This window comes from Peromyscus californicus, unplaced genomic scaffold (genome assembly GCF_007827085.1).
Source record: "Peromyscus californicus insignis strain IS unplaced genomic scaffold, ASM782708v3 Scaffold_5__1_contigs__length_169319896, whole genome shotgun sequence".
In the NCBI taxonomy this organism is placed as follows: Eukaryota; Metazoa; Chordata; class Mammalia; order Rodentia; family Cricetidae; genus Peromyscus; species Peromyscus californicus.
Window position 1 is genome coordinate 34,391,108 of NW_026294573.1, and position 17,644 is coordinate 34,408,751.

Genomic DNA, 17,644 nt, shown 5'->3' on the forward strand with positions numbered 1-17,644 from the left:
GAATTTGGTTCTTCTTGGGTTCCGTTTTCCATTGTCTTTCCCTAAAGAAACTCCCCTTTCTCACGCCTCCCCAAGCCATCTCTCCTCAGCATCCTTCTTCCCCTTGGTCTCTTTCACACAGGGGACGCTGACAAGTTCTACCTGGCTCCACTCGGGGGCACAGCCCAGCTGCCCTGCCCTCTCCTGCTCTGGCAGGCATGGTGCTCAGCGAGGTGAGGTGGCGACGGCCCACACACCTGCCTCGCACCGCGCAGGGGCTGTCCTCCGTGGTGCTCCGGGATGGGGCAGGACAGTGATGGAGACCTGATGCCGGAATATAAAGGCAGGACGGAGCTGTTGAGAGATGCCAACAGCTACACTCTGTACATCAGGAATGTGAGGCTCGAGGACCGAGGGCCGTACCAATGCCAGTTCCGGTTGGAAACCAGAGTCGAGAGGGCAACGTGACCCTGCAAGTTGCAGGTTAGGATGGGTTGGAGGGGCCTGGCTGGGTCGTTTTGGCAAGGGCTTTGTTAGCTCTGTCTTCTCTAGCCCGTCTGCTCATCTCAATGAAGCCCTGACTGGTGTTTCTTTCTGAGTGGGGAAGAAACCTGGACTTTGGGAAACACTGTACAGGGCAGAGCCCGGATAAACACAGGCTTGTAGGCTCAGACAAGGGCAGCTTTCTCTGCTCCATTACCAAGAAACTCATAACCAGGGCTGCAAGAAAAAGTCCTCAAGGGCCAGAATTCCTAGCTGTGACAAGGATTTGCTTCATGGTCCTTTTCCAGGTTCTTGAATATTTAAAGGGCCAGAAGTCAGATGCTGTTCTCAAGCTAGCTTCAGTGTTTTTACAAAAATCATCTACCTCAGACCCAACCCAAGTCTCTGCATTCGCTTCATGCCAGCTCCATGGGGTTACCACTGATCATCTTTTTAAAGATTTATTTATTTTTATTTTATGTGTTTGGGTGTTTTGCCTACATGTAGATCTGTATACCACATGGGTACCTGGGGCCCACAGGCCCCAGAAGAGTATCAGATCCCCTTGGGACTTGAATTACTGACAGTTGTGAGATGCCATGTGGGGGCTGGGAATCAAACGTGGGTCCTCTGGAACGGCAGCCAGTGCTCTTAACCCCAGAGCCATCTCATCTCTCCAACCCCTGATCATCTTTTGATTGTCGTTTAGTTACAGAAGAGGGGTGAATTCATTTAAAACACACAGTAGTTGGTAGACTCTTTACAATCATGGAGTCCTTTGGGGTCGGGGGGGGGGGGGTGGGTAAGTCATTTTCAAACAAGGACTTAGGTCCCAAAGAATCCAAATAGTGTGGTGCTGGTATTGCCATGAGTGGATCTTGAACTTCATTTGGATGGACTGTTTTATCCCATTGGGGTGGATACAGCAGCTGTGGGTAAGGGTAAGAGGGCAGAAACTATAGTTCTGTTAACAGCTACGGCTGTCCATCAGAGGAAGGGGTGGAGGGCAGGACACTTAGGCTTGGATCGTGACCCTTGCCACGATCCCCGCCAGTCACCTCAATCAGGCAGTCTGTCCTCTTCAGTTTTAGGTTCTGACCCCCTTCATCCACGTGGAGGGCTATGATGCTGGGTGGATCCAGCTGACGTGCCGGTCAATGGGATGGTTCCCAAAGCCATGGACGGAGTGGAGAGACGCTGAGGGCAGACTGCTCTTATCTTTATCGGAGGACCACTCCCTGGACGACAACTGGGCTATTCCGAACAGCAGTATTCAGCAGAGTCAGGGGACAGTGCTCCGGGAAATGTGTCCTGTACTGTCCGTAATGAGGTCCTTGGCCAAGAGAAGACAGCGTTCATGGTTATTGGAGGTAATGCTGGGGTGTAAATCAGCTCGAGGCTCCTGAGAGGCCTGGAGGAAACTCCTACCTCAGTGGGAACTTTATAAGAATTTTCAGGGGTAGGGAGATGGCTCAGTGGTTGGGGCATCAGAAACACACATGGTACACAGACATACATGCAAGCAAAACACCCATACATATAAAAAATTTAAAATTAATTTTTCCATTTTTTTGTTCTATGAATTATGTCATATTATAGCTCCAAGAATGTATATTGTAAAAAAAATAAACCTGAAAAAGTGGAACATTTTAGAGAAATCAAAACAATGGCATATAATCTCATAAATTATAGAGAACTACTGCTAACATTTTGGTGGGGTCTTGCTGTCAAGACTTACCTACATGCACATACCCTCTGAGGAGTGTGCACCACGCTCCCTGTGTATGTGTGCATATCTGTACCCTCATTTCTTTTCTCACTTCTCGAGCCTTTAGCTATTTTTTTGTCTATATCCTTAAGTATTTTTTCATAAATTAATTATGGGGGGCATCAAATTTCATTGTGGGGCTCTACATCAAAACAAATTAACCGAAGGCTGTCTCTGGGACTCCAGATGCTTCGCAATTTCTCCCCTCATGTTATAACTAATGATGCAGTGGGCATCTTCACACATATTTGGGAGCTCATTCAGAACAGAGTCAAAAAAAAATAGAAACTGCTGGGTTAAAAAGTGTGAAACTTTGAAATCCCCTTGAAATACAGAGTCATATGATAAAATAAGTTGGTAGAGAAAAGGCTCCTGGACATCTGCCAATTCCTTTCTTCATTCCTCCCTTTATGCCCCCCCCCTACCATTGCCATTGCCTCTCTCTAGCTGATAAAAGTTTAAAGTGACTTATTTAAGTCCGTCCCCTCCCCCGCAGTCCCAGGGAACTAGGACTCTTACCATCTCCATTTTACAGATGAGTTAACCCAGGTTGGGAGAGGCTGGGTCTCTTGCCTAGTGCCACCCACTGGTTGAGCAAGGACGTACAGCCAGCTGGGATTCCCCACCACTTACCACAGCTCTATTACCCCTTTCCAGTCTTGCCTCCTGAGATCACAACCATGCAATCCCCCCCCATCCCCCCCCCCCCCCCCCCCCCCCCCGTACTCCTTTTCCCTTCCTGTCTGGGCTTTAGGCCTGCTGCTGTGGTCCGTAGACCTCGGATTGCGCTGCTGATGGTGGAGCAGAGAGGCTGGCCTGGAACACGCTGTTCCAGCCAAGCCTGGGGTTGAACAATAGAAAGGATTTGAGGAGAAGGCAGGCAGGACTCCTGAGGGATGCTGCACTCAGGACTTTGAAGACCTGGAATATTTGTCCTCGGAGTTAGAGGACAGGCTGAACTTGTGGTTGAGAGGCCTTCATGAGATGTGAACACCCCTTTTCTCCTTGTCACCCAGAGTTTGAGTTCCCAAGAGAAGCAAAGAGCCTCGTCAGTCTTGGCAGGGCTCTCCCTAGGCGATGGAGACGCTTGGCTGTGCCTGAGCTGTCTGCCCTCTGAGACAGGGAGGTTCTATCAGATGTCTCCTTGAGGGTGGTCACTGGTGGTCTCTGTTTCAGCCCCAGCTCCTACAAGTCTGTCCTCTCCAGAGGTGGCTCTCTCTGTGGTCTTGCCTATCTTGGGACTCCTCATCCTTCTTGGCATTTGGGTCATCTGTAAACAAAAAAGGTCAAAAGGTAACTTGGAAGCTGTGGGGAGAGGTGTGTGTTGGGGTGTGAGGGGTGAAAGGGGTGTGGGAGACTGTGACTGCTCCGGGAAAAGACCAACAGAAATAGATGTGGACATGGAAGGCGGGAGACCCTGCAAGCTGAAAACTGGGACAGTCATATACCAGGGACTCACATGGCAGAGGGAATGGAGTAAACCGCAGAGAGGCTCTGAGCAGAGCTGTGAATTCTCACCCTTTGATAAATTAGATCAGAACCAAACCTGGCAGCTTTCTAATTAACTAAGGAATTAGAGACTTCTAATCAGGAAATCCAATTATATTCATTTGGATATAAATTTGGATATAAATAAAACCCTTATTAAAATGGTCACATTTCTTGGGCTCTTGATTGCAAAGGATTTGGAAAGTTACATAACCCAACATCTCTTCCTCCAATTGATGGTGTGAAGGTTCTGATCTTTTCAAATGGCTACACACCTATACTGGCAAGGGGTCAGTCTCATTTAGACGGCTTTCGGCCATGTCTGGGCAACAATGCGTGTGAGGAAAAGTGCTTCCCAAGCTGAGCTCGCTCTCCCCCCTCTCCCTTCTAGAGAAGCTCCTCTATGAACAGGTGATGGAGGTAGGTAAGTGTCCTGGGCAGGGCTGGGGGACATGCTTTTGTCTTGTTGATTTCTGTATCTCCAGTGCTCTCACAGAACTAAATTTTATACCTGAAAGTTCCACCACCTTCTGTTTGGGATGATGGAGGAACTCAGTCTTTCTCCTAAAAGCAGTGGTAAAGCACTGAAAGGGGACATCCTGATCAGAGTCACGCTTTGAAGAGTGCTCTTTGGCTACTGTGATGTGACGAGACCAGAGGAGTAAGATAGGACATGCGAGACAAATCGGGTTCCCATTTTTGTTGTTCGGAAGAGAGAGGACGGGCTGGACCAGGAGGGGTGGAAATGGAGACGGCGGAGTTGGGGCAGTTCAAGAGCTGATAAAACCAACAGGGACTCAGGACCCTCCACAGAAACGGCCAAGAGTCTTATTTGCTTTCCCTTTTCTTTCTCTAGAGAATCTTTTGGAAGACCATGCCAAAGAAAAAGGTATGTACAGAGCGAGAGGCAGGAACAAATATGACATTCTTTCTACTTACATCAAATGCCAGCAGCCCCTCCATAGAACTAGAAGTTAGTTACCAGTGTCAAGGAGCGATGGAGTTGGGGGCAGCGGGTGAGGAGATGCCAGTGCTCAAAATGCATGTCTGGATCACCACGTGCTCCCTTCCTCAGCCTTCCTAGCAATCATTTTAGTAGGAGGTCTGCATGTGACTGAAACGTATATCAACAAGGTCACATGGGATGCATGAGAATCTCAGGAATCTACATGACCTTGACATGGAGAGAGGTGGTGTGGTGCCATGGAAGGGCTCTGGGGTCAACAGTACTTGACTCAACTTGCTGGTCTGCCATATCGTGGAGTTGAATAATTCAGTCTTGCCCTGAACTCTGGATTCCTCATCTGTAACGTGTGGATAGTAAGTTCCAGTGTTAAAAGAGAAAACCTTTTCGAAAGATCTGTCACAGAGTCTGGGACTCCTTTCTCTCAATGCCACTTCATCATCACTAATTGGATGGACGTGTGCTGGGGTCCACCCAGGACAAAAGTTAAAAGACATGCGTTTGAAGTCTTGCTAAGAAGATACATCACTGGCTTGATAGCTCCTGGTTCAGTGCTGTTAGAATCTGTGCCCTACCTCTTTTCTCCCCAACCTGGAGTTGGAGTGTGGAGTGTACACTGCAGTCACACTGGCTGTTCTACCCAAGAGCAAAAAGGAACAGCGTTATGTGATGGTAAGGGAAGTCAGACAGACTTGAATTGGAATCCTGCCTCCTTGGTCATTTACTAGTTAAATGACCTTGAGAAGATTTCATGTCCTTTCTAGCCTCAGCCCATTTTCTTCAAAGCAGGAATAATAATTCCAAGGATGTCCCTGTTAAGAGGTTCCCATCTCACTCTGTGTAAGAGCAGGAAATGGTGAATGGTAGCAGTCATGGAAGCGACAGCCATAAATCCTAAGCTCCTGAGAGGCTGTGGCACTGTTCCAAGCCCAAGAGCCTACGCTGTGTCGAGCCCCTTACCTGGGTGGACTCAGAGGCATAGCTCCAGTTCTCTGGCAAGGATAATGCTAGGCTGGGGAACCCAGGGGCCAGGCGGGCCCTCTAGAGAAGCTAGAAGCACTCTTGCAAAGCATAGGAAACATATAAATATTCCAAACTTCCCGGGACCATGAATTGTGGAAACAGTGACTTTGGAGAATTGCTGTAGAGAATTACAAAGTCACTCCTGCGAGTGAGTCAGTGCTGGGCTTTCAGCTACATTTACACCTTAGATACTGTAAACAGGAGGCAAAAAAAGGCATGCGAGTACGTGCACGCACACACGCACACGCACACGTACTGGAATTACGAATGTGGAAACAGACAGAGGAAGTGAGACCAGACAGAAACAAAGGGAAAGGAGAACCAAAGGGTAGCCTGCCGCCAGGAAAATGACATCAGCTCCGTTGAACTCTTGAGTTTGACCTTCAAAGCCAGGATTGAGTTAGGAGCTGATGGTCGCAGCTCCGACCTTTCCTTTGCAGGGGTGGCGGAGTGGTGAGCCTCCCGAGGATAAAGGGTCAGGCTCTGGTCACTTACTCCTCTCTCTCTCTCTGGTTTGCAGGAAGACTCCACAAAGCCCTCAGTAAGTTCTGTCAAGTTCTGTTGCGCCATCTTGTTGCCGCTGCTGTCTCTGCTTCGTGCTGAGTGACTCAGTTTCACTCTGTGGGCCAGGGGAACAGGGTGATGCAGACTACAGAAGCTGAGGGTGTCCTGGCTCTCCGCAGCCCTATTGTGAACGCTCTCTGCTTCTCTTTCCTCATAGCACTTACGCAGCTTCTAAATGGGAACTGTTTTACCAAATGCGTGCCTCTCTTAGGGGAGGCCATCTGGATGTCCTGCATACCCAGGCATAGTATTCCCTGAGGCAGGGTCTGTTGAGTCCCCACTTGAATGTGACACAGCCTTCTGAATTCTCAGCCATTTTTATCCACGGGAACCAATTTTTGTTGTTGTTGTTTTTGTTTTTGTTTTTTTGTTTTTCAAGACAAGGTTTCTCTGTGTAGCTTTGCGCCTTTCCTGGATCTTGCTCTGTAGACCAGGCTGGCCTTGAACTCACAAAGATCCGCCTGCCTCTGCCTCCCGAGTGCTGGGATTAAAGGTGTGCGCCACCACCGTCCGGCAGGAACCAATTTTTAACATTTAATAATAACAAAAAACACCTGCCAGGCATGGTAGCACATACCTTTAACCCCAGCACTCAAGAGGCAGAGGCAGGCAAATCTGTGAGTTTGAGGCCAACCTGGTCTGTATATCAAGTTCCAGGCCAGCGAGAGCTATGTAGTGAGACCCTGTGTCAAAAACAAAACAAGACAAAAACCACTACCAACAAACCAAAAAATAAGAAAACAAACAAACAACAAAAAACTGAAGGCATGTGACATGTCTACATTACATATTTTACACAGAGAAAATCTATTTGCTAACAAAATTTAATAGGGATTTGGTGACAGTTTTACATAAACATACTTTATTTGATAACATCTTCACACACTTTGCTTATATTGTCACCTACAAGTGTGACATGTAGTATTTATTGGACCTGAAGGTAAGGTTTTTGGGGGTCATCTGTCATATCTCTGGGAACCCCTAGGCCACAGCTCACAGGCATCATTATGGGGGAAGTCCCAGGACATGGCTGCTGCTTCTAATCTGCTGTAGGAATGTGGGTGTGAGGGACTGAAGCATTGCAATGCCCTTGTTCTGATGTGTCCGACTGTTTTTATTCTTCAGAGAAACTCCGGAAGGAACTGAGTAAGTTTCCCACGTTTTTATAATTTCCATACCAACTTACCTCCTGCCCTATAAGTCCAGTGACAGACAGCTCACTCCCTGTTTCCACTTCCCCAGAGTTGAAAAGAGCTGCTGCCAACGCAGGTGAGATGCTCTTGCCCTGGGTTTGGCTCCGCCCTCTGGGCTGCCTCCATTTCTACTCTGCGTTAACAAGCCCCGCCTTTGCCTTTCAGGCTGGAGAAGAGCCCGACTGCATTTCGGTAAGTTAAACCAACCTCACGGGTTTCCGTTCCAGAGTCTGTCCTTCTGTCACGTAAGTTTCATCCCGTCCATTTGAATGCAGACTGTAAATTTATTATTTACAGTATCATCAGTAGTAGTTTTATTTACCGTGTTATTAGTAGTAGTTTGTCACTGTGTAGCACAGTCGGATCAGATCTATGATTTCTCCTTGGCTTCCCTCAAAGGATTGTGACTCCAGATATGTAAGCCAAATAAACCCTTTCCTCCCCAAGTTGCTTTTGGTCAAGGGTTCATCACAGCCATAGCAACAGTAACTAAGACAGGAGGAAAGGGTATGTTTATTTGGCTTACAGCTTACAGGAACTCATCAGGCAAAGCCAACACAGGAACTGGGAAGCACGGCCTAAAGGACAGACCATAGGGGAATGCTGCTTACTGGCTTGCTCCCTATGGCTTGTCCAACCTGCTTTCTCATACAACTCAAGACTACCTGCCCAGGGGTGACACCACCCACAATGGGCAGAGTCCTGCTACATCAATCATTAATCAAGAAAATGAACCCAATAGATTTTCCTACAGTTCAGTATGATGGAAGCATTTTGTTTTGTTTTTTTGTTGTTTTCTGTTTTTCAAGACAGGTTTTCTCTGTGTAGCCCTGGTCATCCTGGAACTTTCTCTGTAGACCAGGCTGGCCTCGAACTCACCGAGATCCACTTGCCTCTGCCTTCCCAGTGCTGGGATTAAAAATGTGCGCCACTACCCCCCACCCCCCCACCCCCTACACACACACACACACACACACACAACCCCGCTGGGAGGCATTTTCTTAATTGAGTTTCCCTCTTCCCAGATTACTCTAACCCAGTGGTTCTCAACCTTCCTAGTGCTGTGTGACCCTCTAATACAGGTCTTCATGCTGTGGTGACCCTCCAATCACAAAATTATTTCATTGCTACCTCATAACTGTAATTTTGCTACTGCTATGAATTGTAATGTTAATATCTAATATACAAGATTATCTGATATGTGACCCCCAAAGGGGTCGTGATCCACACATTGAGAACCACTAGAGTCTAGCTTGTTATTAGGTTGACAGAAAACTAACCAGAACAGGGTCTAACATCCAAGTCTAGATTTTTGTGTGTGTGTGTTTTTGGCTTTTTGAGGCTGTCTAATGCAGTGCTGGCTGGTTTCAAATTCTCTCTGAGGCCAAGGATGACCTCGAGCTACTGATGCTCCAGTTTCCACTCCCCAGGACTGTTCCTGTGTTTCTCCACCTGTTTTATGTAGTGCTGGAGATGGAACCTAGGGCTTGAGATACACTAGGCAAGCTTTCTGCCTGCAAGCTAGAAATCTGTTTCCAGTATGGAGGTGGTTGGGGAAAGCCAGAAACTAAAACAGATTAATGATAGATTGCAGACCTCTAGAGGATTTCCCCCTCCAAATGTCCCTGAAGATTCCTTAAAACATGAAATTCTCTTCTCACCTCTAACTCTGCAGTGGTGGTGACCCTGGACCCTGACACAGCACATCCCAAACTCATCCTGTCTGAGGATCGGAGATGTGTGAGGCTTGGCGACAAGAAGCGGCCTGTCCCTGACCACCCGCAGAGGTTTGATTTTGTTGTCAGCGTCCTCGGTTCTGAGTGCTTCACAACTGGCTGTCACTACTGGGAAGTGTACGTGGGTGAGAAGACCAAATGGATCCTTGGAGTGTGTAGTGAGTCTGTGAACAGGAAAGGGAAGGTCACAGCCTCACCTGCCAATGGCCACTGGCTTGTGCGACAGAGCCGTAGAAATGAGTATGAAGCTCTCACGTCCCCGCAGACCTACTTCCGGCTGAAAGAGTGCCCCAAGTGTGTGGGGGTTTTCTTGGACTATGAAGCAGGCGTTATCTCCTTCTACAACGTGACTGACAAGTCCCACATCTTTACATTCACCCACAGTTTCTCCAGCCCGCTTCGCCCTTTCTTTGAACCTTGTCTTCATGATGAGGGGAGGAACACAGCCCCTCTAATCATTTGTACTGAACTCCAGAAATCAGAGGCATCAATTGTCACCAAACAAGAAGAAAAAAGTCAAGCTAATGGAGACGTGTCCCTGAAGGTGAATCCATCCTTACTATCTCCTCAAGGTTCCGAGCTTCTCCCATTCAACGATACCTGGCCATCTAACCTCAGCCCTGCCCTTCAGGGGTTCAAGGCTCCTTCTTTGTAGGGCTGTGCCCTGTGATCCACTCACATGAGCATCTTCTAGCCTGGCACCCTGGACTCTGTCTCCTGGCCCAGCATCTGTTTCTCCAGTACCTCATCTTTTTGATCCAAATCCAGACCCTTCTGTGGTTTCTGTTTGTACCACCTTTCTCCCAGAGCTCAATTCTGAACGCTGCCTTTTTTCCCCTAGAGACTAGACATTTCCATTACCCTGGTGGATGATTCTTGAGATGAACAAAGCTCACTCGGAAGAGGTTTAGTAGGAGATGTTGGCTGGATCTGAGCAGCATTCAGTGCAGGCTCAGGGGAAAAGGTTCTGTACCTGAGGGAACCCTGAGAGGAACTTCTCACAGTGTCAGCCTTCTCAGTGGGTTTTCAGTTGTGAAGCTACAGCCCCAGACCCCGACGTCGTCTTCCATCAAAGCCTGTTATTCTCTTGCCCTCCCCCACCCCCAAGTTCAGGCCTCTAACTCCCAAAGCCAGCTTTTTACAAGTATATGTCTTGTGAATCACACATCCTTCCTTCTTTGTTCAGGAGTGAAACAGAGGTGTCAGTACCCCACAGTTTTCTATTTTCTTCATGCTGTTTACATCACAATTTGGAGACATCCAGGGTATATGTTTTCAACAGCTGATCTGAAATGGAGACATCTAGAATGTACATGTTTTCAAAAATTGATTGACCTACGTGATGACCAGGAACCATAATCCCCAAAAAACCTCAACATAGGAGCTGGTAGGCACAGCTGTAAACAAAGCAGCCAGCTGTGCGGCCTTGAGCACATGAGTCACTTTGCAGTCTGTGGCTCTGGCCCTCTGAACACCTCATGAAGTTCAGAGAGGCCCAGTGAGAAAAAGTGGCAGTTTGAGCCACTCAGCTCAGTATACCAACAAGTCTGTTGTCCTTCAAGACTTGACAAGAGCCTCTGGGTCAGAAATTGCTGCTTTCAAGAAAGTTATCTATTCAAGATATCTTATTGCTGGGTATGGTGGCGCACATCTTTAATCCCAGCAGGTGGATCTCTTTAAGTTTGAGACCAGCTTGGTCTACATAGTGAGACAATAAAATAATGAATTCAGAGCTGGAAAGATGGCTGGTCGATTAAGAGCTTATTGCTCTAGCAGAGGACTTGAGTTTGGTTTCTAGCACCCATTTTAGGTAGTTCACAACCACCTAGAACTCCAGCTCCAGAGGATGAGACTTCCTTTTCTGGCCTTCAACTCTCTGCATATAATGATAAATCAACACACACACATAATCACACATACTTTTTTTTTTTTTGGATGTGGATTAGAAAAAGAAGGCAAGTCACTTCCAAGTCATACCCGTGCATGTGATTCAGACTATTTGTGGAACTTCCCATCAATTGGCAGGTGGGAAGGCAGCTGGACCCTTCTGGAACTAGATCTGTTACAAGTTCTTTCCAATAGTGCCTGTATTATTCAAGATTCCATAGAGAAACAGAATCAACAGGGTATGAGTGTGTGTGTGTGTGTGTGTGTGTGTGTGTGTGTGTGTGTGTGTGTGTGTGTGTGTGTATGTGTATGTGTGTGTGTAGTGGGGGTGGGGGCAGAAAATGAATAAATATGAGACTGAAGTTGGCAGGTTGGAGACCTAAAAAGAGCCAATGTTTTAGTTCCAGTCCAAGGCAGGGAAAGAGCTGATGTCCTGTCCAAAGCCTGACAGGCCACAAAACTGTTCTGAGATCTTCCATTGATTGGATGTCTCCTACTGGAATTAAAGAGGGTGACTGCTTTACTCAAGCTACTGATTAAATGTTAATCTTGTACAAACTACCCTCATAGAGACAACAAGTATAATGTCTGATGAAGCATCTGGGAACTTTGTGACCTAGTCAAGGTGGCATGTAAAAATTGCAATTACATGGCCCAAAAGGAATATTTTGTTTGTCTTTGTACAGTTATTAAATTACAATTTTTAGTATTTATTGCTTGGTATGTTGTCTTCATTGTGAAGGAATCCAGCTCTGAATACTTTACTGGTCTATTGTATCCAGATTGATGAGAGTGTTGGGTTAACAGAGGATCATGTAGGATACAGAAAATCCCTGTGTTGGGCCACTGGCCGACCTGGCTGAAGGTCAGTCCTTGGACGTGGACACTTAGCTTTTTGGACAAAAACATCAGAATACTTATCTTTAAACTTCTTTCCAGGTACATGCTCTTTTAATTTTAAACTATAAACCTTAAATGAAGTGCGAGGCTTCTATCGAGGGCCACCATTTCAAAAGTAAAACAGAAAAGAAACCTGATGACCTTAGAAGCAAAGACAGCTTCACAGCTGTGTTCTGAAGTGGGCAAATGTTTTCAGCGACGCAAACCACCTCAGGACTACAACTCCCAGCATGCCGCGCCCTAGACCAATGTTCATTGGTCATAGAGAGGAAGGATGTTCCCAGAATCCAATCCCGACGCTGCAGAGGCGGGTCCTCTGTGGGTTCCGGCTCCGGCTCCTTTCCCCGCCCACTGAGGCGGCGCTGTCCCTGACCGAGCTGCGGGAGTGAGGTGGGTCGCGGTTGTGCTGAGGTGACGTGGGGGGGGGAGGCGGACGCGACGCGCGGGGCGCTTGGAGCGCGGCCCCTTCGCTCTCGCAAAGGGCTTGGAAGCTGCTGTTTTGCTCCGCGGGTTCCAAAGGCCACTGGCGCTGTGTGTTCCTCCGCGGTGATCCTGTCTTCGGACGGCCCAGCCTTGCTACCCTCCGGCCCTTACTGTTGGCCTTGGACCGCTCCACGCCCCTCCCATACACCGTGCCTCTACGGTCGCCCCTTGTGCTCTTCACCTCCAGCCCCAAGCCCATCGACGTCTCTGAACCCAGCTCCTGCCCTCCAGGACGCTGTACCCTGACTCCTCCAACTTTCCCCTGCCCTCTCCACTCAGCCTCTTGGGACACTTGTGCAGCCTTTGTCCCCTCTCCCTGACCACTTCTGACTCTGGTTCCTTTGATGTTCCATCTCTGACCCGCTAGGTAGCTCCTTGTTCTCCACACCTTGCCCCTGGTCCTTCCAAGCTACCCGCGGTGCCCTTGACTTGTACCCAGATCTGGAACTTTAATCTTTCAGACCATAGGTTGGCGTCTCCCCTCTAATCCAGGCTCTTATCCTTCATCATTTGTGACCACCACCAAGCCCCGTCTTCTTGGCTTGTTCTTAGAACTGGCCTCTCCTGTGCACACTTGCTCCAGACTGTGCTGCTGAGCTCCGAGGAAGAAAACTCAATATGCACCAGGTCCCTTCTCCCCCAGATCTTTGAAGTGCAATGTGAATATGACCTTGTATTTTAGCTGCATTGCCTTTTCAGTCAGTAATGGACTCCCTCCCTGTTCCTGCCAGCCCTGGTCTTGCTCATCCATTCATCTTGCAAGTCATAGTTCGAATACCACCTCTTCCATGAAGCTGCTTTCCTGCCCTCTTCAGAGAAATATCTCTGTGTGGTCCTAACTGCTGTAGTATCTTTTCTCTTCTTCCTTTTCTCCCTCCAGTATTAGTGTAAACTTCAGCTTTGGAGTGATGAGTATAGGCTTCAGTTTTGGCCAAGTATAGCCTTTTAATCACTGTGTGCTCTTGGGCAAGTGATGTAATTTCTCTGAGTTTCAGTTTCATCATTTCTAAAATAAGTATGAAAAATGAATAGTTAAGCCAAACATAGTGGCACATGCCTTTAATCCCAACACTCAGGAGGCAGAGGCTGGCCTAGTCTACATAGTGAGATCCAGGATAGCCAGAGCTACATAGTGAGACCCTGCCTCTGAAAAAAAATATGAAAGAAAATAAAGAAAAAAGAAAGAATAGTTGTACAAATGAATTGAGATGATGCATATGGAGTACTCAGCTGTAGGTCTAATGTTTTGTAGGACCTTTAGAAAACATTAACTATTATTGACTCCTGTGCCGTGTGTCATGCGCAATGCTGGGCCATGAAGAATGGGTACAGATGTGGCTGAGGCACTGACTCTTCCCTGGAACTTAATGTTCCATATCGTCTTCATGATCTGTTTCATTCTATTGTGTCATAACTATGAGGGTGGTAATCATAATCTTAAATCTTTTTTAAAATTTAATTTATTATTTTTTGGGGGTGGCAGTGGGAGGGACACACACAAGCACCATAGCTTGTATGTGGAAGTCAGAGGATAACGTTCAGGACCAGTTCTCTTTACTGTGGGTTCCAGCATTGAACTCAGTTTGTCAGGCTTCTGTGGCAAGTGCTTTTAACCAGAGCGAATCAGTCGTATTGGTCCCATAGTCCAACCATAAATCATTTTACTATTTAAAAAGAAAAATGCCATGTATTTACGCTGTGTGTGTGTGTGTACTTGCCACGATGTGCATTGGGGTTCAGAGGACCACTTGCAGAAGTTTGTTCTTGCCTCTTTTCATGCAGGTCCTGGGGATCCAGCTGAGATTCAGGCTTGGTCACCAGTACCTTACCTACTGAGTCATTTTTCCACCTCAGTTTTAAAAAGTATATGTACGTATGCACCTGAGTCTATATATGTATGTGCACCACATGTGTGCAGGTGCCTGTGGAGACCAGAAGAGGGCATTAGATCCCCTGGAGTTGGAGTTATAAGCAGTTGTGAGTGACCTGATATGAGTACTGGGAACTGAATCTGGGTCCTCTTGCAAGAGCAGCAAGTGCTCTTAACCACTGAGCCAACGTTCCAGTCCCCAATGCATCCCATTTATTTATTTGTTTGTTTATATGTTTATTGAGACAGAGTCTTACTATGTAGTTCTGACTGTTGTGGAACTCACTATGTAAACCAGGCAGTCCTTGAATGTACAGAGATCTGCCTGCCTCTGCCTCCCAAGTGGTGGGATTAAAGGCATATGCCACTATGCCTGGCAGTCTTAATTACTCTTATTTTTACCTAGCATTCAGCCTTGGATAGAAACTTGGTAAAATATGATCTTAGCAATTTTAAAAGAGAGTGTACAGTTGGGCATGGTGGTGCATGCTTTTAAATCTAGCACTCAGAAGGCAGAGGAAGGTGGATCTCTGTGAATTCAAGGCTAGCCTGGGCTACATAGAGTTCCAGACAGCCATACATAGAGAAACCTGTTTAAAAAAAAAGAAAAGAAAAGAAATTAGTGGAGGCCACATAGCTCCTTGTATATAGATCCTAAAGTCCTAGGTAGAGTCAACAGGAGTAGAGATTAAAGTTCTCATCCATTAACTTTCTCATCCAAAAAAACAACAGAGCACCCAGCCTGGTGCTGTAGAAAGTCACTACAATAATAAGTATAACATCCTGTCATAAGGACAAAGTGGGCACAAGTCAGCAGATTTCTAAGGAATTGTGGGTGAGTGGAGACATGAAAAAGCATGACAAGCACTCTGGAGATACTTCTGGCCTTCTTTAGTTCACTGTGGGATGTATATTTTATGTGGCTGTATCAGATAAGGATGTGTATGTGGTCTGCGTGGCCTGTATATGTCTGTATATGTCCGTATGTTGGTTGTATGTGTGATATGAATGTGTACGTAGTATGTATAGCTGATATCTGTGTTTGGTGTGAGTATAGCTGTATGTCATATAAGAATGTAGCTGTGTGTGTATGAGTCTGTGAGATGTTTATGTGCAGAAGTTGGCACTGATCTATCATGACAGACAGCTCAAGTGCTGTAGTAGGTCTTGTTAGCCAGTTGGTAGATTATGGTAAGGTATAGAGAGGAATGGGCTGGCAGAGCAGTAAGACTATTCAGAGTTGGGCCTTGTAAATAACTACTTCTAGTCATTTATGTTCATTTCAGAATCAGTGAATAGATGGCTATTTGACAGGAAGAAATTGAATTCATCTCTAAATGGAAGCACCTTTACTTACACATAAATTATAGAGTGCCATTGTTTAATGGTATTAAGAAGAATGACATTCAGTCTGCACAGAATACATCCGTTAGTGGTAGGTAGCCTTAAATATCTGTGAGAGTTTGTCCCTTGAAAGTTAAGAAGTAAATAAGGCTTTCTACAAGTATTCCAGTTAGTTGGGGTTATTCTGGGGAGTTATACATTGCTTCAACCAGAATGCAAGATTCTCTGTGGTCTGATGGCTAGTACAAGGAATAAAGGTATTGAATGTTTGTATTCATTCTCAGGGCTCAGAGATGGGCAGTGAGAAGGAGCAGAGTCCAGAAGCACACCTGCCTGAGGAAGGGGAAGGGGGGAAGCCTTGGAGAGTGGACGGCTCAGAGGATTTCCAGATCACATCTGGGGAGGAACATGGGCAGGCGAGCCTGTCCAAGAGGCTTCAAGGAACACACCCCAAAACGCCATGGCAGAAAGTCACTGCCCGAGCTGGAGGCCCCAGGAACCCCATTGCTTTTAAAGGCCCAGAGGCGGACGAGAAGCCTTTTATATGTGTGCAGTGTGGCAAAACCTTCAACAATACCTCCAACCTGAGAACACACCAGCGGATCCACACTGGTGAGAAGCCATACAAGTGTTCCGAGTGTGGCAAGAGCTTCTCCCGAAGCTCCAACCGCATCCGTCACGAGAGGATCCACCTGGAAGAGAAGCACTACCAATGTGCCAAGTGTCAGGAGAGTTTTCGGCGGCGCTCAGACCTCACTACACACCAGCAAGATCACCTGGGCCAGCGGCCATACCGCTGTGACATTTGTGGCAAGAGCTTCAGTCAGAGTGCCACGCTGGCTGTCCATCACCGAACCCACCTGGAGCCAGCACCTTACATCTGCTGTGAGTGTGGGAAGAGCTTCAGCAACAGCTCCAGCTTTGGGGTGCACCACCGGACCCACACCGGTGAGAGGCCTTATGAGTGTACTGAGTGTGGGCGGACTTTCAGTGACATCTCCAACTTCGGAGCACACCAGAGAACACACAGGGGGGAGAAGCCGTACCGGTGCACTCAGTGTGGGAAACACTTCTCCCGAAGCTCGAACCTCATCCGACACCAGAAAACACACTTGGGCGAGCAGGATGAGAAAGAGTCTAGCTGAAGGGGAGCCCTGTAAAGAGTGAGGGAGAGCATGTAGGCCACCTTGATAGGAGAAGGAGGCCGTTAGCACCTGCTGGGGCACCTGGACTGCAAGCCCTTCACTTTGTAGAATGGTCCCTTGTTGCCTTTGCAATCAGGAAATCCTGCCTCCTCCCAGGCAGTTTCTTGCCTTGAAAAATCAGAGTGCCCAGTCGTCACTTTACTTTCTCAGGGGTGGACGAAGTGGGACAGGCTCAGGACATGCTCTCATCATTGGGACATCAGTCCCCTGGCTTTGTGGAAAGTGCCAGAGACGGCATCACTGTCTGCAGGGCCTCTAGAGCCAGCTAGCTTCAGACCCACTGCAGTGGCCTGTGAGTTCCTCCCTTGCTGTGCCTCATCCCATGTCAACTTCTAGAGCCCTAGGCCGGGAGGCGTGGCTCTCCTGTTGAAGGGGCCTCTTCTGTCTGAGAAGAGGCTTGTGGTCCTTCAGTAAGAATGAGAAGGAAGCCTCAGGGATCCACAATCCAGGGACCCTCACACTCCCTGTGTTTGTTACCTACCTTCCTCACCCCACCTTGCATCTGTCCTCAGTGATTACCAGTAAAACACTTCAATGAGAAGGACCTGTGTGCTTGTTTGGAGGCGTGAGGAGCTGGGGAGATTGTTCCAGGGTGGCCTCTGCAAAGGAGTTGAGTTCTAAGACAGATGGTGGCTCTTCTGAGATGGAAAGGACAGCAGGCCACGCTTCTGGAGCTTTCAGAGAGGAGGGGAAGGAGATGCGTCATTGAACATCCACTCTAGGCTGTTGGTTATACATGCCATTCTTTATCTCATTT

At 47.5% G+C, this 17,644-nt stretch overlaps 1 protein-coding gene and 1 pseudogene across 1 annotated transcript; both read left to right on the forward strand.

Annotated features, from left to right (window-relative positions):
- LOC128096958 (erythroid membrane-associated protein-like) overlaps nt 1–11,794 on the forward strand; it is a 12,646-nt pseudogene extending 852 nt beyond the window's left edge.
- Nucleotides 11,795–12,319: 525 nt separating this feature from the next.
- Nucleotides 12,320–17,428, forward strand: Znf691 (zinc finger protein 691). The gene is made up of 2 exons (XM_052717317.1): nt 12,320–12,375; nt 15,967–17,428. The coding sequence occupies exon 2, from the start codon at nt 15,976–15,978 to the stop codon at nt 16,825–16,827; it is 852 nt and encodes a 283-aa protein (XP_052573277.1). The 5' UTR covers nt 12,320–12,375; nt 15,967–15,975; the 3' UTR covers nt 16,828–17,428.
- The last annotated feature ends 216 nt before the right edge of the window (nt 17,429–17,644 follow it).

Bases quoted from the DNA above. Each gene is read 5' to 3' on its own strand.
- Znf691 (XM_052717317.1), top strand. From the start codon at position 15,976: ATGGGCAGTGAGAAGGAGCAGAGTCCAGAAGCACACCTGCCTGAGGAA.